The following is a 27,883-nucleotide window of genomic DNA, read 5'->3' as shown; positions in this document are numbered from 1 at the left end:
TGATTGTGCTTCCGTTTTAAATTTTTCATAACAAATGTGGTTCTCTCAAGGATCCCATTAAACATGTTACTTAGGTCCATAGAACTTATTTCGGATGAAGTTCGGGAGTTTTCAACAAGAATATTTGTCAGCTCCTCCCACTTCATGACAAGATTTCCCGTAGTAGTTAAGGTGTGCTGCAGTATTTGGTTTGGTAACCTTCCCTCATTCATCTCGAATACTTTAATAATATATTCAAAGTGCATCTTAAGAGTGTCGAAAAATAATGTGCAAGCTGGTAGTCGAAAAATCCTTTTTAAAGAGTACCTCAGAAACCTTCCGACTTCTTTGAATTCCCTATAACCCCAAACTTGTGCCCATAAAGCAGTATGGAGGTAGAAGTCGCTCGAAAAAAATTCAATTTCGAACTGTGATCAATGTATTTATTATCAATGGATCGGTTCCACACTGAAGAAACTGCCCTTTTCTCCTTGATATCTCCATATTTAGTATTACCCGTAGCGTGATGGTTAGTGCGTTGGTGCTTTCTCAAAATTAGCCGTTCGGATTCGGCATATAAACTGTAGGTCCCATCCATCTCTGACAACATTACTCGGGTACAGAAATGGTTGAGAGTTGTAAGTCACTAGGCCCTGGTTCTTCATAGACTGTTGCGCCACCTAATTTATTTTTTATTATCTCTATTTTTCGTTGTTTGCGTGCCTACCACATCCTTCCCTGAAGGTCATCATTTTAGATTTCTCCATATTGACGGAAAGATTCCAAAGATTACAGTAGCTTTCAAGACGATTCATCGTTCGCCAGATTCAGCAAAAAAAAACTATGTCATCAGCAAACATTAAAACAGGTATTCGCATGTTTCCAAACTGGATTCCTCCACCGGTCGCTTCTACGATATCATTTATAAACAGGATGAAGTGTAGAGTGCATAAGACACGTCCTTGTTTTACTCCCATTTGTGTTGTGAACTCCTCGGAAACAAATTCGCCATCCCATACATACGCCACATTGTTTTCGTTCATTGCTTTTAATAGAACTAAAATTTTGGAAGATATTCCTAATTTATATATGTAGCTTATAAAAGAGTGCTGTATCAAAAGCTGAACGAAAATCGACGAAAAAAGCATACAGTTTTTTTTCAAAAAGAGATGCCTCTGTAATTTTCGGGATTATCGTATGATCCTTTTTCGTGCAGCGGATATATAATTGACCTTTTAAAGCTTGCAGGAACAGTTGCTGTCTCAAATATTATATTATATTCTTTTGTTAAGTCGGCTACGGATTCAAAAGAACAATTTTTATAAAATTCTGCTCGTACTCGGTCGTCACCTGAAGCTTTTCCCGCCATAGATTTATCTATTACGTTCCGTACTTCATTAGTTGTAAAAGGCGCATCAAAGAAATTATCGCTAAAAAAGGGGCTGCATAGTGAGTAAGCGAAGAGAAAATAGGAGTGTTAAGTAAACTCTTGTCTTGTAGTACCCGTGGCATGATGGTTAGTGCGTTGGACTGTCATGTAAGGGGTCTTGGGTTCAATCCCTGCCTGTGCCACCCTAATTTAAAATAAATAATTTTCGCGGGTACTGCCTCTTGCGAGGAATTGACAAATCCTTCAAGAGTAATTCTTGTCATGAAAAAGTGCTTTCTCAAATTAGCCGTTCGGATTCGGCCTAAAATTGTAGGTCCCTTCCATTCCTGACAACAGTACTCGCACACAGGAATAGTTGAGAGTTGTAAGTCACTAGGCCCTGGTTCACAACGGACTGTTGCGCCACCCCATTTGATTTGAAGTAAACTCTTGAATTGTTCACGGAGCTCAAACCCATGCAATGTTGCTGAAATTGTGTTTGTTCATCCAGTGATAATTTTAGCGGCTTTCCAAAAATCTGCAGAAGATTTTGATGAATTCCAGATAGCAACATTTGTTTCCTCTTAAATAGACAGAGTTTCTTAAAGCTTTATTAACTGCTGCGTACATACTTTTAAAGAGATCTGTATTGTGCTTCCTTATAAGCCGCAATAATAATAAGGATTTTTGCCTGGCTTTCCGGCACTCGAGATCGAACCATACTTGTTTACCAGTATCCTTTCGTTTTCCTTTGGTACTTTCTGGCTACTCCAATTATAATTTGAGTAAGGTTCTCAATTAGCGTTGGGATCCTCTCTACTCTTCTTTTCTCCAGCTCCATGTTTAGACTATTTTGGTAAATAGTTTTAAATGTATCTTTCCAATTTAATTTTCTTAGTAATCCAAGTTGCTTTGTGTGTACATAATCTGCACTCGAGACTAAAAAATTTGTGTAGATATCCTAAAACCCTTCATAATTGCATTCCACTTTCCTGACACAAAACAATAGTCTATAACTCAGCACGCAGTTCCACGAATAAACGTATACTTCCCATTTGGGTTTCCTTGGCAGCTTCCATTCAAAACTCTTGTATCCAAAGAATCAGCAACTTCCAGTATCTTCGCACCCTTCACATCACAAAATTGATCCTTTGATCTGCGAGTTGGATTTATAATATCTGATGCGATTCCACTTACAAAATTATTCTGGGATAATCCGATTCTCGCTTTGAAATCTTCTTCAAGAAGAACATCCATTGACCCTATAAACTGTAAGGTAATTCAGTAAACATTAAAAAAATAAGAATAAAATTGTAAAATTTGACCAATTTTCTAAAGTTGTGTTCTGTTTTCTTTATTACAAATTGTATCTATTTATATAATAATATGTATTGTATATCCTGCATTATAACGTTTATGATTGTTTAAATTACAATATATTACAATATTGTTTTTTAAATGTATTTTTCTACTATTAAAATAACTAGTGCTATAATTTAATTTTTTTATTTTTATTCAAAGTGAAGTTCGAAGGCTAAGAACGAATTTATAAGAGTACATAACATGGCTTTCTATTCACAACCTTTAAGCCTCTTGTTGCCTGCTGGTGGTTGTCTTAGCAAAACTGCTCCTTTAATTCACTTTTATCCTGTTTTTCATTTGCTTTCTATATTTCGCTACGATTTAACTAAGTTTTCCTTAAACTAATTTATAGATGCTAGTGCGTTAAAAATACCAGTTAACAATATTTGTGTTATAGATTGCATTCGTGCCCGGTCCGTTCTTCGTCTTCTTCAAAACTTATCATCTACTAGATCTGACATTCCGTCGACATTAATGTTGAGCATACGCTTGTCCATGATCATCATTGGGGATGATTTGTCAATCGGAGACATCCCAAACGATTGCATATCAAGACTTAACGAGTCATGGGACTGTTGCTGCGACTGATGCTGACTTAGGTGGGAGTGCTGATGATGATTGGATGGATGATGATGCAAATGCATGTGTACCTGCTTGTCATCCATGATGGCTTGGTCAAGATTAAGAATGCATTCTGCCTTAAAATTATCTATTGTGAATTGGTCCACGTTGAGGTATTTCATCTCATCGTAGGTGGACGTGGGCGTATCGAGATCCAGTGAATGGCTGATTGTCGAAACGCTATTTGTGGAGATATCATGATGAGGGGGTGTAGATCGGCTTATTGGAGGCATTGCATTTAACGCAGGTGCTGGGGGGTAAGTCGACCATTCCATGGAAAGACCACCGCCTCTCTCAAGGCCCATGTGGTCGATGTTGAGATTGAGGAAGATATTCGGTGACATCCTTGAGGGAGACATCGATCCGAAGTTCACCTTTGATTCGTTGTCGAGAGAGTTCGATGATTGAGGTGGAGTGTCTGGTAGAAGGGTATTACCTGAAGAAAAAAGAACATAATTAAGTTTGATTGAACTTTGTTGAATTTTAAGATTTTCTCAATATACCTAAAGTACCATCTAATTGTGTCATAACATTATCATCGTATGGTGTGTTATTCATTTCAGGATCTCCGCTATCCTTCAATGAGCCTTTCTCTTGTTTTCGCCACTTGGCACGACGATTTTGAAACCAAACTTGAACTCGGGCTTCGGTCAGATCGATTCGAACGGCGAGTTCTTCGCGAAAAAATACATCCGGGTAGTGGGTTCGTTGGAAAGCACGCTCCAGTTCTTGCAGTTGCAGTGAATTAAATGTTGTTCTGCAAAGGAAATAATAAACATGTAGAATTTAGCTTTAGTGCGATATCTTTATAATTTATGACCCAATTAAAAATTGAAAGAAATGCGAATTAACGGTTTTTCTTTAAAGATTTCTTGAATTTGAAGGTAAGTTTTTTAGTACAAAAGGAAGGAAATTTAATAAACCTTATGAATTATTATAATATTTTTGAATAGTAAAGGACCCAGACAAACTGAAGCAATTTGGAATCAGGCTTAGTTCAGTGTTGCAATCAGAGATATTAGGCTACTGTCTGAAGAAAAAGCTCATAAATGACACAATATTTATCTTTATAATAATTTTCTTAACAACTGTATGTTCGTTAAAAGACTACGTGGTTTAATGACCGTTACATAATGGTTCCATATTTTGTCCAAGAAAATATATTATAAGATTGATCATACTCTGTACTTTTCAATGGCTGTGAATAAAAAAAATTAAAAACTTATTTTAATATCCCGCAAGACAGTCATTTAGGTTCACTTCTCTTTATTTTATTTAGAAGCGATTAACTGTCTCATTCGGAACAATCTAAGCCCTTCATTTATGCCGAGGAACCTAAGGGGTCCCAAACTTAACGCAAGATTCGAATTTGCCGCCATTTGTGCAGTGAAGTGTTGGCAACCCTGAAAAAAAAGCAATTTGACAGCTAACAATATAGGGTTATTAAAAATGGAGCGTTACACGATAGAACAACGTATCTTCATTATTAAAGAATATTTCAAAAATAGTGAAAACTTGGCGGCTGCAGTTCGAAAATTTCATACAAAATATGGTCGGAATAGTGTTTTAACTTCGTCAACTGTGAAGAGATTAATTGAAAAATGCATGGAGACTGGATCCGTTGGAGACGCCAAACACACTAATCGTCCAAAAACAAGCCGTTTAAATGTGAATGTCAAAGCAGTGCGTGCGAGTGTTGCTGACAATCCAGGAACCTCAATTCGACGTCGTGGACAAGAATTGCAAATTTCAAGAACCTCTCTACAGCGTATACTCACCAAAGATCAGTGTCTTCATGCTTACAAAATTCAATTAACAAAACAATTGAAGCCTAATGACCATGGACAGAGAAGAGAGTTCGTTGAATGGATTATTGAACATCAACAAATGGACCCTGATTTTTCGAGCAAAATCATCCTAAGCGATGAAGCACATTTTCATATTGATGGCTTTGTCAATCGCCAAAATTGCCGCATTTGGGGTTCGGAGAACCCACATGTGATTGTCGAAAAACGAATGCATCCACAACGCGTGACTGTATGGTGTGGATTTTGGGCTGGAGGCATAATTAGGCCATATTTTTTTGAAAATGATGCTGGTCAAGCAGTGACTGTTACTGGTGCTCGATATCGCGACATGATTACACAGTTCTTTCTGCCAAAATTGGACGATATTGATGTGTCCAATATGTGGTTTCAGCAAGACGGTGCCACATGTCATACAGCCCGTAAAACAATTCAATTACTGCATGAGACATTTCCAGGTCGTGTACTCTCTCGTTTCGGTGATCAAAATTGGCCTCCTAGATCGTGTGATTTAACACCATTACACTTCTTTTTATGGGGTTATTTGAAATCACAAGTCTATGTCAACAAGCCCACAACCACCCGTGCATTAAAGGAGGAGATTCAACTCTGCATCAACGAAATTCATCCACATTTATGCAGAATGGTCATGGAAAATTTCAACAAAAGAGTGCGCATGTGCATGCAAAGCCGTGGAGGCCATTTGCCCGATGTGTTATTCCATACATAACCCTTTCCTATGTACTTTACGAGCCAATAAAAATATAACTATCAAAAGTCTAAAAACGGCGTTTTCTATTTAATTCAAATCTTGCGTTAATTTTCGGACACCCTTTATTATCTTCAAAAAAAAAATGTCACCTACTAGTATTTGAGAAAAAACGCAGAGGGAATCAGAACAATTTTTGTTGTAAGCACCTTTTAAATAAATTTATTAGAGAAAATCTAGAATACTCTTATCAAATCTGGGCGGCTGTCACTTAACCGGACTAATATTAGCCATACATTCACACTAGAACTGTCGGCAAAAAAAGTTTCTGAATGGGTTAGATTGATATCATCTCTACGAATTTCCACACCGTATTAACACAGATTTAAACTTATTGAAATTACTTGATATTTATATGTCTTGAGAGCAGAAGTTCTTTTTTATGTTCTGTCTTCATTGTAAAAGTAATTTTGACTCTTTGCACCTTCTGTTCTGTCTTTCGTTAGAATTTGAACGAATGCAAAGTATTTCAAACTATCGGATTTAAAATTAACAATTTTCTACTCCAAATAGTATTTTTAAATTATTTAATTATTTTGGTAATAAATAAATTAATTTTTTTTGGTAATCAATATAAAATGTAAACGAGTTTTCTTAAGCTGTTACTTAGCTGAGTAATAAATTCAACAGTTAAGCTTCTTAAATATAAATAACAAAAAAATTATTGGTTCTACAGCTCGTGAAGAAAAACTGTAAAACTTGCCCAAATAATCGGTGGAAACATCTCAACGAAGTTGGTCAAAAAGTTAATAATTTTCGAGTTTCCCAAGTAATCATTTCACACTAAACATATTTTAACTTTGTGAAATACTGAAATTTCCATCCAGCTTCTTTAACACTGATTGCGGTGTGCCCCAAGGTTGCCCCTTAAGCCCGATTATGTTCGCCCTTTTCATTGACGATGTCTCCCGTGATTTTCCTGGGGGTGTTAGGTTTGGAAATATACTTATTAAGGTACTACTTTATGCGGACGACCTTGTTGTTTTGTCGGACAACCCCACCACATTACAGTTACAAATTAATAGACTTAAAAACTTTTGTGATAAATGATACCTGAATATAAACACCTCAAAATCAAAAATTATGATTTTTGAAAGCACCCGTCGAAGGAGAAACCCGCTAGAAGCATGGTCATTGGATCGTGAACCTATAGAGGTGGTTAACCAATTTAAGTATTTAGGTGTTCTATTTGGAGCAATCTAGATTTCAGGACCCATGTTAAGGAAAAATGCTTATCGGCAAAAACTGCAATAAACCTTATATGGAACAAAATCTTCTGCAATAAGTACATAGACATCTCAGCAAAATTTAGAGTTTTTGAAGCTACTATAAACTCATGCTTATGCTATGCCAGTCAAGTTTTTGGTTACCAAGATCTTGATGAATTTGAGATAGTGCAACGCTTCTTTTTTAAACGAATATTTAAACTTCCAAACTATACACCAACTTACGCTATACATGTGGAATCAGGGATCCCTCCGATTTTTCTAAAAAATCTTAAATTTAATGCCGATTACATAATAAAAGTAATGCAAAGGTCAAATGAAAATCTTCATAAACAAATGATGGATTTCGCATTCCGAAGGAATTTAACGCCGTTTAAAGAATGGTAGAAATAGCAAATGCGCACGGATCTAATCTAAACCTTGGTACAACTTCTCTTGACAATTGAAAAGGTAGGTTTTATGAATGTATTGCGTTGGTTGATGATTCATTGTATCTCAAGTTCTTGAATAGGGCTCGAACCTCTCCAAGCAGATTGGTCTATAAGCAACTCAATCACACTTTGTTTGTAAACAATTATTTTAACAGTAATCTTTCTGCAAATCAAATAGGTACTTTGTTTAAAGCAAGAACTGAGATGCTAAATCTGAATTACAAACCTCACAGAAATGATAATCCCAGGTGTAACCTCTGCAATCGAAATGAAATCGAAGATGTCAACCACTTTTTAGCCGTTTGTCCAATTCTACAAGAACTCCGAAGACTTTATTTTTCAAAAAGCTTTCTCAATCACCAGGAAGCGAAACAAATTTTAAACGGAGAGTGGGGTTGGAAGGACCTTTACATTTTTATTGATCATGCCTTAGATTACCGAAACAGTTTTTAGAGTAATTTTAAATTTTTTAATATATGTATATTTATGTACCATTATCTAAGATGTACCGAGGAAATATATATTATAAACTTGGATATTATGCTTATTTAAATTCAATTTATTTATTCAATTGTCTACATAATCTATTTATAAACTTACTATAATCTTAAACTTTCTTTTGTTTATAATTCTCGATAAATGTCAATTTTCAGGCAGACGGCAAATATATTTTTTGCCATGCTAATGTTCTTATTTAATTTTTCAAATGTATTTCGAGTTTTGTTTAAATAAAGAATTTATAATAATAATACTGAAATTTTATTTCATTCCATTCAATGTTATGATTTTTTTATCGCATTAAGGATATTAATCTTAACTGTATATTTCAAAAATCAAATGGGGTGGCGCAACAGTCCGTTGTGAACCAGGGCCTAGTGACTTACAACTCTCAACCATTCCTGTGTACGAGTACTGTTGTCAGACATGGAAGGGACCTACAATTTTAGGCCGAATCCGAACGGCTTGTTTGAGAAAGCACTTTTTCATGACAAGAATTACTCTTGAAGGATTTGTCAATTCCTCGCAAGAGGCAGTACCCGCGAAAATTAATTTTTTTAAATTAAGGTGGCACAGGCAGGGATTGAACCCAAGACCCCTTGCATGACAGTCCAACGCACTAACCATCATGCCACGGGTACTACAACTGTTTTCTTCCATATGTATATTTAAGAAAGTTAATATTAAAAGATATAACTTTTACAATTTTATGCTAATAAAAAAAATTGATGTTCATTTTAGATAATCTCAAAAAAATCCACATTTCGCATTTTGAATTAAAATTTTTGAAAAACCCTTATTCCACAGCATGAAACGAATACCACCTACGACATAAACTTCATGATGTATTGTTTTTCTTCTAAAGTAATGGAGCCATATCGGAATTCCACATTTCGACAATCTTTAAATCTTGTCTTCCAAAATACAGTTTTGTTTCTTTTTATTTATTATGTTGTTAAATACTGATCTTTTATTCGCTTTTAAATTATTTTATAAACTAAAAAATTTAAATAATAACTCGGAGTGTTTTTTGGTCTTTACTTTTACAGAATATCATAACAATACTTTGTAATTGTAATTTATTGATATAACACGAAACGGGATATGATTTTAAAAAACAATTATATTAAAATGGGGATTTCGAACTAAAGATTACAATCATTTTTCTCAACGATTGCAAAAGAATGAATGAATTTATAAGTGACTACAATCAATTGATTGCAGTCGAATGCTTGGGGAAAAAAATATTGTCCCCTTTTTAAAAGCAAATGGTTGGTTCAAATCTCAGAGTTTTAAGGACTAAAGCCTTTTATTGACTGCAGTCATTAAAGTCAAAGTCAGTAAAATAACTAACATTTTAAACTAAAAGTAAAACTCGCGATACGAGGTTTTAAAGTCTGTAAGTAATTTAAATGCAGTTTTTTGATGTTGGAAAACATTATAAAGATATGTTTATTTTTTAAATAAATTTATTGAAAAGCTCAATTCAAATAAAAATATCACTACTTGACATTGGGTAACCAACTGTATGTAGGATTTTGAAAAAAAAAAATATGATCAGCATTGGCTGCGTTCAATCTCGTGTCGTAAAGGGCATCCTGGATAGGTGAACATTCTTATGTATATGTTCACAAAAAACGGACAAGCATTTACATTTCGAGGTCAAAAATTATTGTAAAATTAAATTTTTAATGGATTGTTTTAATAATTCAATAAATTGTTACCAAACAACATGAACATTTGAAATCAATTTTTAATCAGATACTTATGTACACATACTAGAATGCTTGGATACATTTGGATTCATTTTTAAACATCCCAGTCCTTTGGATCAGCTGTTCTTTTACACTTAAAACACTAACAAATATATCTGGATACCTTTTTTGACCTGGATTGAATGCAGCAATTGGCAGACATCTAATTGGCCAGTTGCTAAAAAATTATCATCCAATTAAAGTAACTTTTTTCCATTTTTAGACAAAAATAAATGTGCAATTACACTTTCTTCCTAAAAAAAAATTCTTTGTGTGATTTCCGATCGATCAGTATATAATTTTTATTTCTAATCAAAGGGAAACACTATCGAATATCGATTCAAAAAATTTTCCGGATCGATTGCAATGATAGCTATAACTGTCCCCTAATGGAAAGTAAGTCAAGAAAAATCCACTTGCTATTAAGTCAAGTCTACTTCTATCAAAATGACGGTTGATCATGTTTCTCCATTTAACTGAAAGCTGGGCTGTCATTCCGTAATTTCCCAAACGATAATCGTCAAAACGATTATCATTAACGATATCGTCAATAATTTGGTTCACGTAACTTTATCACTATCGTCTCGTTCAATCGTTTTCAGTATAAGTTCGTTGAGTATATTCCAAATGTCAAAATGAACTCAACGAAAGATAATGCTTATTCAATAGCTTGAAAATGTTATTAAACTTGGTTTTTCTCTATGGGAAATTTTGAAAATTTGCAAAAAACGTATTGTTAATAAACATACCAATTATTTTGTGATGTTTGTTGTTTTTGTCACTTTTTGTTTTTGTGTTTTCATTTGTTGCTGACGAAGATAAAACAATAATGTGAAAATGTTTGTTCAATGTCTTATACTTTTGTAAATCAGCTGCAATAATAAACCCAATTTGGTCAAAGGGAAGGAAGTGAAGACTTCATTTTATCCACAGGGAACATAACTTGGCTTCAAAAATATTTAATGTTTCCAAAACTAATTTGGATTAGTGCTTTGTGCAAGAGCGATACTAAAATCGTTGCCTGTCGAATAAACCAATGTTCCTCCCCCAAAGTTTCAATAGTTACAACAAATTTTAATATTGAATTTATATACATTTATATGTAGAACAACAACCGCCTGGCAAATTTATCGTTTATAATATCATTATAAAGTCCTCTTTTGCAATTTCAAAACTACAATAATTGTTCTATTTATTTAACAACAATTAAGAGAGATTACTAATGTTTTGTATATAAAAAAATGCGTAACCGAATTCATTGTATTTTTTTGAGTTTTTATTTTCATTTTGTAACAAAACTAAACTACACCGAAACTTTTTTGCTTCCATTTGCTTAGTTCTCAATGGAAATTTATAGCAGACGATACCTACTTAGCTATCGTGCAAACGCTATCGTTTGGACGATATCACTTTGACGATTATCGTCTTACGTGAAGTGAGAGTATCGTCGAAACGATATCGTCGAACGATTATCGTTTTACGGAATGACCCCCCTGAACTTTATTACTCTATGATTTATTTATTTTCGCACAATTTAATTTAAGGCTTTCTGTAAAAGGGTTCTTTGTCAAATTGAAAAAAAAAAGAATATTTCTTTACAATAAAAATTACACAGTGATGGCCTGAGAAGTGTTTCAACTACAGTAATGTTTTGATAGCTTTTTTTTACACTTAAAAAAGTAACTAGTTGCCTTGGTCAAATTGTACGTTCAAATGAATAAAGTTGACTGCAAATAAAGTGATTTATGCTGTCTGAACCTGCCCATTATCACTGCATTCAAATGACTTACTGAGTTTCAAAATTGAATCTGAGTCAATTGACTTTTAAATTAAATTCAAATCAAAATCATGAAAATTGTACATACAAATTCAAAGTTATTTTGGAAGTCAATACTTAAAAAAAAATAGTCAAACTTTGCAAAGTATTATTCATAGTATCGGGAAACTTCTTCGTTTCCATGCCAAACAATTGGAGCAAGAATTAAGCTCTTCATTGCGAAACATGGTCAGATAATCGATTGAATTGTTCCAAGGCAGAAGTTTTTAATGGAAAGTGAGTTAAAATTTCATAGTGTCCGTTTCCGGTAAAGGTACTCACTAACACTACCACCAATGCAACGTTCATATTTGGAGCTTCTTCATCTTCATTAGAATTTTAACTTTATAAAATAACGACATTTTATTTCATTCAATTAGTTATGTTTTTTATTTTCCGATTACATTGTTTTTGGTTTACTTTAGTAGAAAATTCAATACAAAATAATATTTTATAAACATTCATAGTTTTTACGATTCAATGATAATAGAAACCAATATTAGATGTTTGTTTCAGATAACCTTTAAATACTCGCACATTTTTGCACTTTGAACTTTTGAATTCATTTTTTTTAAAACGCTTATTCCGGAAGACACCTGACATTAAACGGAAATTGTTCGTCATCCCAACGTGTATCCTTATTTAAAAACGAAACGTATTTCAATTAAATGTCATTCTTTTGAAATAATTCTTTTAAAATAATCCTATTCCTATTTTCATGCCTAACGTTTTTCTTTAGAACACATTTTGAAAAGGAAACCTTTTTAAAGAAGTCTGAGATTTGGGGTTTGTTTTTAAAAGATATGCCTTTTTTTGTGGTTTTTAGATGATACAAAAATAAATCTATTATTCCAAATTTACCACAAATGATTTATAAATAAAAGAAAATTTTTTCTTATTGTTTTGTTAAAAGTATTTCACCCTGGCAGAGTGGTGGGGTATGGCTGTTTGCTCATACTTTGATTTTGCTTCAACATTTTTGTACATTATATACTTTTTACGTACACCACCCACCTTCTATTTTTATGTGGAAGCTTCTTGTGTTTTTCCAATAATCTCTTCAATCGATATTGTTCTTCTTATTTATTTTCTTTATTTTTTTTTTTAATAAATTCTTTTTCCAATGTCCTATTATGTACGGGAATGGAACTGCTCCGCTGCTGTCCAGTAGCACTTCGGTGCAATGAACCGAATTCTTATGTGCTACGAGTATGCGGTGACAGGCGTGGAAGCCAAAGCCAGACCGAACGTTAAGTTTCTTTTGATGAGTTCTGACAGACAGAGGTGAAAAGGTGATATTATGTTCTCTTATAGGCTTTACTGATAGTTCTGGTTTTGTGACAACATCGGATTTTGAGTTTCACTGTCCACGGGGTAACATTATTTTGTAGATAAATAAGAGTCGAGTATGTGACCTGTTTTTCAGGAATTCTAATCCTTGTTCCTTATACTTGTGGATATTTGAGTTGTATGGGCAAATTGAGGGTACATCAAGAAAACTCTAAACAAACTAACATTTTAACTTATTTTTTTTTGAAGCTTTGTCAATCAATACTTATGTATGCATGCATATTCAAATTTATGGGAGGCAAACAAAGCTTTCTTTCAATAAATGAATGTGCGTACTTCATGTATTTTTAAGATTTTAAAAATGTCTAGTTTTTTAAATTAGTATGGAGTATTTCCAAGGGCAACTGAACAAATGTTCCCATCTTCAAATGTCGAAACCTTTCCACCAAATTATTGTAAGCGCCGAGATATTGCATCGTAAATAACAAATCAGAAGTTGCATTTGTTTTTTACTTATGCCTGAAGTCAGTATCGGAAATTATCAAGCGTATCTTAACTAAAACATGATAAAGTTTAATTCTTCGAAGTAAGTGGTGGAAAAAGTGTTAATATTTAATTCCTTTTTATATTGAAAATGTCACTTACTGTGAAATATAAAGAACCAATACCTTTCCTGGGATATATTTACTCAAATTTGGCATATTGAAATTACATCCAAAATCTCTTAGAAACTAAAATCCCAAAACCATACAATGGTCGCATTCACAAAGCTAGTGACTACGTAGTCAAGGGCTTCTGATTGGCTAAATCTAACTACAAAAGTTGTTGAAATTTCCTCTCCGACGTAATGTTAAAATTTCGGCTACAAAGTAAGTGCACACTGGTTTTGACGTTTCACAATCAGCTGCTCGGCAAGGACACAAGAATTCAAAATGAAATGAATCTTTCGGTATTTAAATACAAATAAACATAAATCAATCATATTATAACTTTTATTTGGTTTTTCGAATTTAAAAAGGAAAAAAAAAACTATTTAAAGTTCTGAAAACACAAATGTTTCTTATTTTATATATTTGTATTTGTCATTAATGTGACAGTTCCGGATTGACTAGCTTTGTAGTGCAATTTTGCATTCACAAAGCTAGTTGAATTTTGACTACGTAGTCATTAGCTTTGTGAATGCGCCGAATTGCAAAGGAAATTATAGATTTTTTTGTAACTGGTTTTTTCGACGTGTGGTCTTAGATCTGGTGTGGTTTGTATTTTTGACAGCTGTCACTTGATTTATGCTCAAGTTTCTTATGCCGTCTGAAACTGTCCATTGTTAAAACGAAAACCTACTACAAAAATGGTGATTCTGCCACAGCCACATATCGTGCTTTAAGAGGTGATTATGGTTTACAAGATCTTCCAAGATGGAAAGCAATTGGCAAAATAGTGAAGAAGAAACTTGAAAAGACTGGATTGGTAACAGGTATTGTAAGGCCTGATCAAAACGATGATGCTTTCGCTCGTACTACTGAAAATATCGCTGCTATAAGTGAAAGTGTTGCCGAAGTCCCGAATGTGTCGATTCCTCGTAATTCTCAGGAATTAAGACTCGCATTATGGAGTATTTTGCATTTGGATGTACATCTACATCCATATAAAATCCACAACAAATTAAACCAGCTGAACATTAACAATAGGATAGGATAGATAGGCCGAATGTGTTTGAACACGTTTCCGGATTAATAGGGGGGCTAGGGAGGACTGCAACCCCTGGCCCCGCGAAAACGAGGGCCACATCCATTAAGAAATTTAAACCGTAAAAGCGCGATATTCAAACTGTACAATCTAATAAACCCCAAAAATAAAACCAGAATTAATTGCCCCACAAAATCCAAACTCAAAAGCTATATACCCCAAAACCTCGCATTAATCCCATAAACTTGAAACCCACATAGCTCAACTCGATAGTATATCCAAAAAGCCAAACTTAAAATTCAAGCCCGCATAGCCCAAGTCGCTTAACCCAAAACTGTATACTAAAACAAAAAAATGCAGCCTAACTTAACAAAAGTTAACTAGATTTAAACGTAGCTAAAAACATGATATTGTCTTTGATTGGATATTTAAAAAATACACGAGATAATTTGGATCTGATAAGTTTAGAATTGGCAGCTTATTCAAATGATGAAATTGCAGCCAAAAGTGTTTTCTTTTCAAGTTCAAAAAGAAAAAGGTGAACCTATTTCACCATTTAAAATACCTAACTGATTGACGTTTTTCCAATTGTGTATATAGTCCTTAGAATATTCGTAACAATACTTATAGCTAATTATGAAGCAGAAAGGTCTTTTTCATTCCTTAAAAGTATACAAAATATGTACCGATCTTCGATGTTGAATGAAAGATTAAATCTTTAGCTCGTTTAGCAATCGAATCTGAATTATTAATATCGATTGAGTTTAATTCAAGATTTTGTAAAAATGAAATTGAGAAAAAAAATTTAATAAACTCATTCAATCTAATAAATCCTAATTACTTCATAATTTGTTACTTTTAATTTTTAGAGTTTTGAATAATCAAAACGAAATGGTCTGACGGTTTTGAGTTGATGTTTTTTCGATTCATTACAAATTGGGTTATGTGGGTTTAACGCTTTTGGGTTTACGATTTTTTATTTGCGATTGCAAAATGAACACATTTAATTTTTCAAAAACGTTAAAAAGAGCCCCTGATGAATAATTAGCCCCGAGTATCAAAAATTCTTAATCTTATCGGGGGTTGGAGCACTTGGGGGATAGCTTCTTGGATTTTCTATGTGTGAACTCCTCGGCGCATAGTTTTTAAAAGCGTGCACTCCTAGCGCCCTGGGTTATTGGGTCGGCTCGCTTGGGGCTTACGACGCTTTGGGTTATTGGGTTGGCTCGCTTGAGGTTTAGGACGCTCTGGGTTATGAGGGGTTGGCTTGCTTGGGTTTTATATCTTTTTAGGGGGCCTTAAATTTGAAATAGCCACGGGCCCCCATTTTCTTTAATCCGGGACTGGTTGAACAACAGGCCCGTGGTGGACACAATTTTCTTCAGCAACGAAGAACATTTCTCACTCGGTTGGTATGTTAATAAAAAGAATTGTCGTATATGGGGTTCTGATAATCCTGAAGAAACAAAAAGTCACTGTTTGGTGCGCTCTTGGTCCTGATTGGTGATTGGAACTTACTTCTTCGAAAACATCGATGAAACGAATGTGACCGTCAATTGGGACCGTTCTGGTCACATGATAACTATTAAAAAATACGACTTGATTTCAACAAGAAGGTGCCACATGCCACAAAACTCTAGTGAATATGTATTTAATTTCATGGCTGCGTAATTTCTTGCCGTAGCGATATCAACTAAACACCAAAATCATGTGTCAAAATGTGTCATGAGTCAAAAATTAACTCAAAAGAATCGATGCTTGTAACAATTCGCGTTATGGTCATTTAAATGATGTAGTTTTTCAAACATAATGTCAACGTTTAAACTTAATAATTAAAAGAAATATCATGAAAAGAAATATTGTATATTTGTTTTATTTACGTTTACTTTTAAAACAGCAAAATGGATAACGCTGTATTATCCACAATTTAATAGAATTCGAAACGATCTTATAGGGAAGATAACGATTCAGAACTTTAAGGTTTAGAAATTGTTAATGAATAAAGTTATATATGTTAACAAATATAAAAGCCAACGTTTTAAGAAACAATTTATAAAAATGTAGATTGAAAAGCTGTCTGTAAATATGTCAAATTTTGGAATTCATGAATTCATGTTAATTAAGGGTTAGCGGTGTCTTTAATTTATTGCGGTATCTTTGCTTTCGAATTTCCATGGCTAAATATTTTTAACTAGTCAACAAAATGATTTGTTTTTTATTTAGTGAAAATAATGTTATTTTAAAGTTTGTTGGTTGAATTCGAATTTATAATTTGTCCATAAAGTCAGGTTTTTAAAATATGTGTACGTCTTTACAGCTCAAATATTTTTAATATCTCATTTTATTTCTGCAAATTCTCATTAGTTGTAAGTCTTCATTATTAGTACATGTTCAAGCTTTGCGAAGGTCAGGTAAAGACTAAAAACAAATGAGGATTTGTCTAAAAGAAATTTATATATGTTTGAAAATTTTAAAACTTAAGCTTATAAATTAAACCTAAAATTATCAAAATATTTTATTGATGACCAATCGATCGACATCTTCATAATCGCTAATTGAAAAGTCGAAATTCTAAGAAAGAAAAACTTTACAAAAGTTAGAATTGTTTCAAAAAATGTTCAGATAATTTAATTGGACAGCATATTATAATTTTAACATGGTCAAAATATTGCGTCTGAGTTGATCTGAATACAATCAATTTCATTTTCAATCTTGAAACTATATTCATTTGAACTGTTGAAAAAACCGTTGACTCTGAGTTATCTTTCAAAGCCTAAAACAAGAGATTTTGAAGTTTTCGAAGTCTATAAATTGATAGTTGTGGCCTTTGGGTCTGAGAGGTTAACTAAAACAAATTACTAAGCTACATATGTTCAGATTTTCAAGTGCGTTCTAACTTTATCTACCACATGCGTTTTGGACATGAGATGAGATCGTTAGTAATTTTAAAAGCACAATAATTTGCAAATTCAAGGCTAGAACTAGGCATATTTTATGTCTTAAATTCAACATTATTTTAAGGGAGAGTTAAACATTTCCATGAAAAAAAGTGAATAGAATTAAAAATCTCGAAACAATTAAATATTTATTTGAAATTGAATTCGAATATTTTTTTGCAATAATTTTCTTTTTAAAGATTATATGCATACCAAATAAATACAAAACGTTACTGTTCCAAAAATAGAAGTTTGGATTTATCACTCTTAGATACATTCGAACATAAACCTTTAAATACCGACATTACATATCCAAGCGAAGGTTAAGCGGAGTTGTCGTTTTTTCGAAAATTTTTGTTTTATGTTTACAAAAAAATAGTTAAATATGTTTTTTAATTTTCTAAAAAAAAACTTTACAATCTCGCACCTGTATCGTCGTTGCTTCCGCTTCATTGAAACCTTTTCCATGAATATTCACCCTAGTGGGTTTTCACCTTAAATCCAACAGCTCCTGCTCTTAAGTCTTGGTTGTGTATATTTTTCTCACTGTGTTTTTTTGTTGTTGTTGTTGTATTTTGTGGGATGCCTTAAGCCTGAACTATATATATATAAGACCACTGCGGGCACTTAGAAGGCTTCGGATGCGTGGCACATTTTTTTTTAATCTTTCTTCAGAACTAAACGTTTCTCACTCCAAAAATATCACACAACATAATAATTTCAATAAGATTTCAAAGAAAAACATCCCCTTTTCGAAACTAAAGGTTTTTAACGTTTTAAATAAAGGATTTACGTTCAGTTTTTTCTATAGATTTTTGTTTAAGGATCTTTTGATTATTTTTAAGTTACTACTAATATGTTCGAATATATATATTATATAGTTTTAAGTTAAACTACACTCGCGAAGGTTCTAGCTAGACTGAATTAGAGGGATGGTTTTCTACGATTTGAACTTTGGAAGTTCGAAAAGAAACCTTAGAAATAATTTTGTTTTAGCGCTTTCTCCTAAGTATTCGATGTGAGAATATAGTAAATATAGTTCACAGCTATTAGACAATGTTATTTTCTAAGGAAAGTAGATAAAATAGAAAAATGACAATTGAATATGTTTCTGTGCCTACATAAGTTTTGTATTTTATATATACGAATGGCTATCATATTTTGGCTTGTAGACTAGGTACTTAGAAAAGATTTGATCATTCAAAAAAGTACACGGTAATTTTGTTGTAAACAAGTCGGTAGTAAACTTATAAATCCAAAACAAAAAAGCTTTCTTATAAACCTACTACTGGCTGAGTTTGGCCTTAGTATCGGAAGATCTTAGAACTTTTCTGTCTGACCTGCTCGTGTTTGAATTTTTCAAATTTCTATTTCAATCGTTATATTTTTAAGTTGTACTCGTCATCTTTAAAGATACTCACTTTTTTATAAAAATCTTCAATGTATTCCGGTTTGCATCCGAAATGCACCACCCTGTCAGATTTTAAGTCTTTTTCTCTGGGTCCAACGTTAAATTCAGGGTAAAATTAGCCAAACATCTCCTCATTTATACTTAATAACTCACAACTCCTAAACGGTGATTTTTTAAGAGCTTGAGAACTTTAAAAAAAAAAAACGCATAAAATTTGCAAAATCTCATCGATTCTTTATTTGAAGCGTTAGATTGGTCCATGACATTTACTTTTTGAAGATAATTTTGACCGCGGCTGCGTCTTAGGTGGTCCATTCGGAAAGTCCTATTTTGGGTAACTTTTTCGAGCATTTCGGCCGGAATAGCTCGAATTTCTTCGGAAATGTTGTCTTCCAAAACTGACTTGACGTAGCCCCACAAAAAATAGTCTAAAGGCGTCAAATCGCATGATCTTGGTGGCCAACTTACCGGTCCATTCCTTGAGATGAATTGTTCTCCGAAGTTTTCCCTCAAAATGGCCATAGAATCGCGAGCTGTGTGGCATATAGCGCCATCTTGTTGAAACCACATGTCAACCAAGTTCAGTTCTTCCATTTTTGACAACAAAAAGTTTGTTAGCATTGAACGATAGCGATCGCCATTCACCGTAACGTTGCGTCCAACAGCATCTTTGAAAAAATACGGTCCAATGATTCCACCAGCGTACAAACCACACCAAACAGTGCATTTTTCTTGATGCATGGGCAGTTCTTGAACGGCTTCTGGTTGCTCTTCACTCCAAATGCGGCAATTTTGCTTATTTACGTAGCCATTCAACCAGAAATGAGCCTCATCGCTGAACAAAATTTGTCGATAAAAAAGCGGATTTTCTGCCAACTTTTCTAGGGCCCATTCACTGAAAATTCGACGTTGTGGCAGATCGTTCGGCTTCAGTTCTTGCACGAGCTGTATTTTATACGGTTTTACACCAAGATCTTTGCGTAAAATCTTCCATGTGGTCGAATAACACAAACCCAATTGCTGCGAACGGCGACGAATCGATATTTCACGGTCTTCGGCAACACTCTCAGAAACAGACGCAATATTCTCTTCTGTACGCACTGTACGCATTCGTGTGGTTGGTTTAATGTCCAATAAAGTAAACTGAGTGTGAAACTTGGTCACAATCGCATTAATTGTTTGCTCACTTGGTCGATTATGTAGACCATAAATCGGACGTAAAGCGCGAAACACATTTCGAACCGAACACTGATTTTGGTAATAAAATTCAATGATTTGCAAGCGTTGCTCGTTAGTAAGTCTATTCATGATGAAATGTCAAGGCATACTGAGCATCTTTCTCTTTGACACCATGTCTGAAATCCCGCGTGATCTGTCAAATACTAATGCATGAAAATCCTAACCTCAAAAAAATCACCCTTTATAAATGGCAAAGGTTGATTCAAATCTTTTACTAAAGTGTTAAAAACATACGAAGGCAGCAGGTAACAAAGACTTTCAAAAGTAAATAACTGAAAGTTTTGTTTTATTTTTCTTTGAGTCTTTAAAGTTAGCACTTTATTTCTGCTTTATTTTCATTTACAGTTTCACTGTGGCGTATGTGAAACATTTTACTTTAAATTTAGGGTTAATAAATTTTTAGAGCTCTCTTTCAAAAAATGATTATTGGCGGGGAACCTGCCCAAATATGAGAATTGTACTCTAGTTTCGGAGAATGAAGGCTTTATAAATTATAGCTAGATTAGATTTTCTAAGTACCAAGTCTTCTTTCTGAATTTTTTGCAATTAGAGGTGTTTAGTTTAATGATGCAACTACTTCCCATGGGAAGTGGCGTAGGGGAAGGGTTACACTTTAACTACGACAGCTTTGAGTTTTTGTTTCACATTGGACAACGCTGTCAAAGTCAGAATTTAATGAGCGTATTAAAAACTAATGATAGTAGAAAGCGACAATAACGTTGTATTACGAACATTTTTACAAAAGAATAGTATCCTATTTCACCAAAATACAAGTTGTGATCGCAAAAATTTGTAATCCAATTTTTCGTTTGACCAGTCATTTATAAGCTTTGATTTGATTAATGCTGCTTGACTATCTATAAAAGTGATGATATCAGCTCGTTATATTATTATTTTTTCAGCGTATGTGACTGCCAAATGCCAATACCTCAGATTGAAAGAGACTCGTTTGATCGGGAAGCCTGAAGGATTTTGTCAAAATTGCATATTTAAGAAAAAATCTTGCACCAACTCCAGAGTCCGCTTTCAAGCCATCAGTGTATATGGGTATTGTCGCCTCACTCATATTGGAGTACTTAAAGGTTTACTGAACTTCAGGCAGGTTGTCATGTAGTTTTCCAGCAACAGGAATGACTACGAGGTAAGGCACTCTGCAGCAGTTTTTTTGTACATATATGTATATACATAGGTTCAAAGGTAAGAGATTGAGTATTGATTTTATTCCTGCAGTCGGAATGGTCCTCATTGCCCCTATATATATGCATGCCATACCTGTGCCATTGTAAGTATTTTTAGATGTTTAGCTTTCTCAAACGCATTACGCTACCATGAGTGAGCATTGGTCTGAATATTGCAGTGTATGTACATCCACAATATGATTTTAGGATACGGTCCTCAGTTTCTCCTGAAGAACCTATGAGTATAGATGGCGATCTAAACTTTTTGGATGTCTTTAATGTATTTGGAAACCTCTTATACTCACAGGTAGTATACTCATAAGTAGTGTTTAGCTTGATTTGATAATTCGAGTTGGATTCCCTCTATATTAAAATAATTGTTATCATAAGATTTTATTGCCTCAGCTTGATGATTAGATTTATTTATTAACAATTTTACTATTGAATTTATTTATATTTATATATTGAATTTAAAAATAATATAGTTTGGTAAAATTTGAAGAAGCATAAGCCTCCCCCAAGGCTATCCATGTGTCTCTATTTTTGGCTTCGTTGTACCAATTTTTCCCATCCATCTTTTTGTTCTCTGGTCTCCATTCAGTTGTCATTTGTGTCCATTTTTGTTCCGACGTCAGTATACAGTCGGTAGAATAGCAGAGTCGAAGATATTTTTTATTGTATCTGCACTTTGGTGAAATTATAAAATATATTTAAGGCTCCAGAATTGTTTCCAGCTACTTGTGATGCGTCTGTTGATTTCTTTATTTTCTTGGTCCTTAAATGATTTTAGTTGTTCCAAATATTTATATGTAATCTTTTACGTATTCAATTTTTTTTGTGCAACGTTTTCGATTAGTTTATTTGAAGTCCATAATTTTTACAGGGTTCAGTTATTTCCGTCAATATGTGTTGAATATGTGTAGATTTTGTAGAAATAAGAACTATATCGTCTGCATATCTTAAACTGTTAAGAACTTGTCCAAACATCCTTGTGGTGAAAGCGGATCTCCTTGTCTAACTCCTCTTGTTATATTAATTTAGCGTCCTACAGTTGTATTTTTGTATATATTTTTAATCGTTTGAGTTTATTTTTTGAATTTTCAGAAAGGACATATCATTTCGTGTTCAACGAAGTCAAAAGCTTTACTAAAGTCAAGAAATAGAAAATAAACCGGAAATCTAAATTCATTGCATTTTTGTATTGATGCATTGTCTATAAGTGGTCTGTTGTTGAGAATCCTTCTCTAAACCTAGCTGGTTCTCTTGGTTGATTTTTATTTAAGGCTTATTTGATGGTCCTTCTCATCTTATTTTTAAGAGAGGACACATTCCCCAAACAAAATAAAATAATAATCTCAATAATTCAATAGAACTGGGAGATATAACTACTCTCACATATCAAACCAATATTATGAAATAATATCTGTGTTTAAAACTTACCCAAAAAATATCAGAGCATCCTTAGGTTACTTTACTATGAATTGCGATAGATACAAGGAATTGGATAGGAACATTTTCCATAGGTACCTATTTACCATTCATCCAATTTCCCTGAATGTTCAATAATATAATAATTATCACACCATTTGATTGAAAACTTCTTGTAACGATTTTTTGTTGTTCTTATTGTAGGCATATCGAAATAACTCAAAGTCTCCCTATGATATTTTAAGGACGATTTTGTTTTGTCAAAAGTCTTGCAATTGTATCAAAATAAACAAAAGACACACACGCTGCTCTTTGAAGATGATGCTGGTAATATACTGAATCTTTTGTGTGTTTCCTCGACACATCTTTCTTTTGTCTCTTCGGAAATAACCAAAAGCAAGAAGAAGAAGAAAAAAAGGATGATATACATAAGGCTGCCTCCAACCCTCGACGTTTTTAAGGTGGTTCATAAGGTAACATGATCTAGCTCTCATTGTGTACCTACTGGAACTCTCTTCAAGGACGATTAATGTGGGATGTATTTTCATTAAAGTGACAATGTTTGGCAATCCTAGAGCCGTTGTCTGATATGAAACCCATTAACGTCAACCTGAGTCTCATAGTTCCACATCCTAAAAAGTATAAAAGCCAATGAGGTTCAAGTCTTAAGCTCATTTGCACATACATAGTACACTTGTACAAGATGGTGCTATGGGTAAGTTTAGAGTTCCTTAAGAAAGAAAAAAATATACAGAACCCGTTTTATTTTCGTTAAAAGTTACAGTCTCGTTTTGCTGTGATACTAATTGTCCTAAACTATTTGACTTGTGCCAAAACTGAGAATGATTTGCAAACGATTTCCTCATCCTCGATGGATCTTATGCAGAGAGGACTTCAAAGCTATTGTGCCAAATTACCCTTCTGTCGATATAAAAAAATTCTAACTGCTCTGAAAGATAGTTTTAATCTCAACTCAGAATCTTCAAGTTCAAACTATAGTAATATGAAACAAGTGAAAAAGTGAATAAGTTTTTGAAAAATTACAAAAGTAAACAAAGTTTTAGTGCTAACGTTGTTTTTTTCTTATGTTTTGTGATTAGAAACCTGGCAACAGATCGACAGACAGAAGTCCTCGAAGGAGGTGAAAGTTTTGAAGGTGGAGAACTACCATCATCGGCAGATAGTGGATTAGTATTGGAAGATTTGGAGAAGAATGATTTAGCCATAAACTCATACGATGATTTGGACCTTTTTAAACCAGACGAAGCCAAGAGAGGAAACAGTTTACCAAGTATTGGATGTGATTGCAAAGTAAAGGTATGAAGTTCTTTAAAATTGAGTAAATCTTTTAACTTGGGACATTTATAACCCCTTTATCAACAAAGCTCGACAGTTTTTTGAGTGATTTAAGGAAATACTGTAGTAATTGTTTGATTTTTGTTGCCACTTTGACTTTACTATAATAAAATTTTTACTTTCTAAATTTAAATGTTTAATAAATCTAGTTTGCAGTATTTAATTATATTCCATTTTAAAATTTCAAAACTGAATTTTTTCATCTTATATGCTTGTGGACTCTTAACAAACTTAAAATTACTTTTAACAAACTTAAAATTAAGAAGGGCTCAGTCATTTTTATGTTATTACATGACATTTTTTTAGTAAAAGAAAATTTATTAGTATTAGACAAATAATCAGAAGAAGGTAGTTTTTCTATTTATTTTTACCGGTTTTTGAAACGAGAACTATACCGAAATCGAATTCCGTCACTTATATATCTAGTAGTTAAAAACCCTATTTTTAAAGTAATTTTGAAATTATGTACTCACAATTTGTCCGTTGATACTTTATACTTTCACCTTCATCGTGTAAGTCCAAAAATTAACCACGCAATTTTCAGAAACGCCACAAGTGTTGCTGTTTAATTTAACGGTCAATTTCTTGACCAAGTTCTAAAATAAATTCACAATTCTCGGTTTATCTTTGGTAACTCATTTAAAAAATATTTAGAACTCGAGCATTCCTTCACATCTAATCATATCTTAAGAACTCGGATAAAATCATATTCGGGATTTAGGAATTTTAAATGTCGGTTAAATGGAACTGAATTGTCGAGTTGAAAGTTGCAACAATATTAATAAAAGTTAAAAATTGACGTTCCATGAAAGGAGTGTCGTTAAAATAATTTGTTTTTAATAATTCTTCAGGTGCAATGTTTTAATCTATAAACTTGAAAAATTGGACATGATGCCCAAACGACTTGTCTTTTATAAAAATATATATATGTTTATCTATTTATTTTATTTCAAAAAGTGGATTTTTAACTTGCAATCTTTGTTTAACGAAATTTAGAAGGATATGAAGATAAAGTTGTCATTAATTATTTAAATTGTAAAAGTAAATTTTGATAAGTGAAGCATTTAATACATTTATTTTCTGACTTAAGTGCTTTTACCAAAACAATTCTGTTAGCTTTTCATTTAAAAAGTATCTTAAGATTTTCACCGTTATTGTGCTTTACATCTTGAGTCAATACAAGAAATGTGCAAGAAAAGTTTTGTGGTAAAATACTTTAAGTTGACATAAGTGATTTTACTTTTTTTTTGGAACATAAAAACAACTTTAAACATTTTACCAAACCCATTTTTGCCTATTATCTGATAAATAAAATAAATTGATACATAAGTCGAATCATCCTCTACTTAAGTTGTTTTACCTTTTAAGGTATATATTATACTAAACCATAAGTTTCTTGTTTTAAAAAATGTATCAACGAGGGTAAAAAAGTAAAATAGATTAGCTTAAGCACAGTATTTAAAGATTCGATGCAAACCTTTTAATAGGTTTTTTAAAGCTGTGTAAGTTTTTGAAGTATCTTTTTCTCAATAAAACTCTATATTAGATATTTAATCTATAATCATTTTTTTTTTCAATAGTGTGTTAAAATACTTTCAGGATCTTAACTAAACAGTTGTTAACAGAAAAATGCAGAACGGTATAAAAGTAACTGTTCACCCTCTTAACAAGGTTATAATATTCATTTTTTAAATATACACTGAGTTACAAAAAAATGGGCGCACCTTGAAATTTTGCAACATTTTGAAGTAACTTAAACAAATAAACGTTTTTCTGGTAAATTTTTGTTTAATAACATAAAAGTAAGTCATTTATGTAAAACAAAAAACGAAAAAATAGAAAGAACTTAGAAATAAACAATAAAAAAGGGAAAATAGGCAAAAACTTCATAACTTGGCATTTAAATTTTTTTTAACTAGTCCTTGTTTTTTCAATAGTGCGTATTGCCTCCACGAACATCTAATAAAGCTTTAATTCGCTTGGGCACCTTGGATAAGGTTTGTTACGATGGTATCGTCTAAATTTCCCATTCCTCCACAATGGCAGATCTCAGTCCATTGAGCATTTCCTTATCATTTTCCCAGTAGATCCCAAACGTGTTCGATGGGATTCATATCCGGGCTCATCGCAGACCAAGGCATTACATCTATAACCACTTCTTGTAAGTAGTCGGTAACGCGCCTAGCAACGTGTGGTATAGCATTGTTCTGCATTAGCAAGAAATTGTCCCTAATAAATGGTGCGAATGGAACCACATATTCCTCAAGAATATTTTTGATGTAGTAACTGGAGTTTACCGATCAGACAAAACCTGGACTCATCAGTGAAAAGAAATCTAGCCCAGTCGGCCTCGGTCCAATCTCGGTAAAGTTGACCAAATTTCATCCGACGTCGCTTGTGCTGTAATGTGAGTCTAGGTACACGGGCAGATCTTCTTGCTCTCAGGCCTTTCTCTACTAATCGCCTCCTCACCGTTCCTCAGCATTCAAAGCTCTCCCCTTAACGGATCGAAGTCTGTGAGACAGCTCAACCGCTGTTTGGTGACAATCTCGAAGGCTTTGAAGAACCAAATATCGATGACCCCTTGCAGATGTTGCTCTGGGCGACCTTAGCCTTTCCGCCAGTTGTAGGAGTTGTTTTCCCTGTACCTTTGAATGGCTCTTCTTACCGTCATCTCCGGTTTTCCGATCACAACACCGGCATACCGTGCACTTCGTCCATCATCAACTAAAGCCAGTACCCTGGCGACTTCTTCTGCAGTTATTTTCATTTTTTTTTTCACAAAAATCACTAAAAAACTGATAAAGGATTTCAAATTGAAATAAACCTATTACAATAAACTAAATAAAACATTTACGGGATCACGGAAGCCGAAATTTGTATTACTCGCATCTATTATAAAAAAAATGATAAAGTTGCGGCTTTCCTCATGCACATTTTTCAAAACGATAAAAATAAGATAAAAGGTTTGAAGAGCTTCATTTAAAATCAAATACTCATAATTCTAAAAACTTAAATAGATACTAAAATGATTTAAACTGTATCTATAAGACAAAGCTTTGTGCTTGGCAAAATAGCCATATGATTTTCTAGCCTTAAATTACCGTTATAATTTGTTTGCATTTTTAAAGAGGTATATTTTTTCATAAACCTTAGCTAATTGAAATTTGAATTAACGACAGCAAAATACTTTGAAAAGTATAGGTTGGTTTTTTTGGCAAGAAAAAACCTTAAATTTGTTAACCAGTAAAATATTTGTAACCTTTATGATCAGACTTACAAATGCAAATCAATTAGATTTTTGTTTTTCTTTTAGAACGAACTTCTTGACCTTGGCCATTTGTACTATCCACGTTACCTGTTCAACGCAGTTTGCCACAAGGATGACCGATCTTTTGAATACACTCCCAAGTGTTTGCCTGGATCTCAATGCAGACCACTTGAATACAAAGTGCGTGTCCTTACACATCGTTCCCATAACGATCATCTACACAAGGACCCATCTGCTTCTCTTCTACCCGATACCCTTCGATCAGTTTGGAAATTTAAAACTGTCACAATTGCTGCCGGATGCTTCTGTTCTTGACTTCTTATTGAATCCATAACGAATTTCGAAAACTTATCAATATCAATGTTATAATAAAAAATAAGTGTTATCCAAAATTGTAAACAAAAAAAAAAACAAAATCAAGAACAAATTAAATGAACTGAATACTTAAATATTCAACA

At 33.2% G+C, this 27,883-nt stretch overlaps 2 protein-coding genes across 2 annotated transcripts; one reads left to right on the top strand and one right to left on the bottom strand.

Moving 5' to 3' along the window:
* Nucleotides 1-568: 568 nt before the first annotated feature.
* On the bottom strand, nt 569-18,440 carry LOC129948411 (paired box protein Pax-6). The gene is made up of 3 exons (XM_056059413.1): nt 17,970-18,440; nt 3,835-4,088; nt 569-3,767 (listed from the first exon to the last, which is right to left on the bottom strand). The coding sequence occupies exons 1-3, from the start codon at nt 18,008-18,010 to the stop codon at nt 3,142-3,144; spliced, it is 921 nt and encodes a 306-aa protein (XP_055915388.1). The 5' UTR covers nt 18,011-18,440; the 3' UTR covers nt 569-3,141.
* Nucleotides 18,441-23,453: 5,013 nt separating this feature from the next.
* On the top strand, nt 23,454-27,880 carry LOC129944364 (uncharacterized). Its single transcript, XM_056053742.1, has 4 exons — nt 23,454-23,513; nt 23,577-23,818; nt 23,899-24,115; nt 27,471-27,880. The coding sequence occupies exons 1-4, from the start codon at nt 23,502-23,504 to the stop codon at nt 27,738-27,740; spliced, it is 741 nt and encodes a 246-aa protein (XP_055909717.1). The 5' UTR covers nt 23,454-23,501; the 3' UTR covers nt 27,741-27,880.
* The last annotated feature ends 3 nt before the right edge of the window (nt 27,881-27,883 follow it).

This window comes from Eupeodes corollae, chromosome 2 (assembly GCF_945859685.1).
Source record: "Eupeodes corollae chromosome 2, idEupCoro1.1, whole genome shotgun sequence".
Taxonomy (NCBI): Eukaryota; Metazoa; Arthropoda; class Insecta; order Diptera; family Syrphidae; genus Eupeodes; species Eupeodes corollae.
Note: the sequence above shows the minus strand (reverse complement) of the source record. Positions and strands in the feature narration are given on the sequence as shown.

Bases quoted from the DNA above. Each gene is read 5' to 3' on its own strand.
- LOC129948411 (XM_056059413.1), bottom strand. From the start codon at position 18,010: ATGGAAAAGGTTTCAATGAAGCGGAAGCAACGACGATACAG. The intron at 4,089-17,969 runs GTGCGAGATTGT...TTTCCTTTGCAG, and splicing joins CGGAAGCAACGACGATACAG to AACAACATTTAATTCACTGC. The intron at 3,768-3,834 runs GTATATTGAGAA...TTTTTTCTTCAG, and splicing joins ACAATTAGATGGTACTTTAG to GTAATACCCTTCTACCAGAC.
- LOC129944364 (XM_056053742.1), top strand. The intron at 23,819-23,898 runs GTGAATAAGTTT...TTTTGTGATTAG, and splicing joins AATATGAAACAAGTGAAAAA to AAACCTGGCAACAGATCGAC. The intron at 24,116-27,470 runs GTATGAAGTTCT...TTTTTCTTTTAG, and splicing joins GATGTGATTGCAAAGTAAAG to AACGAACTTCTTGACCTTGG.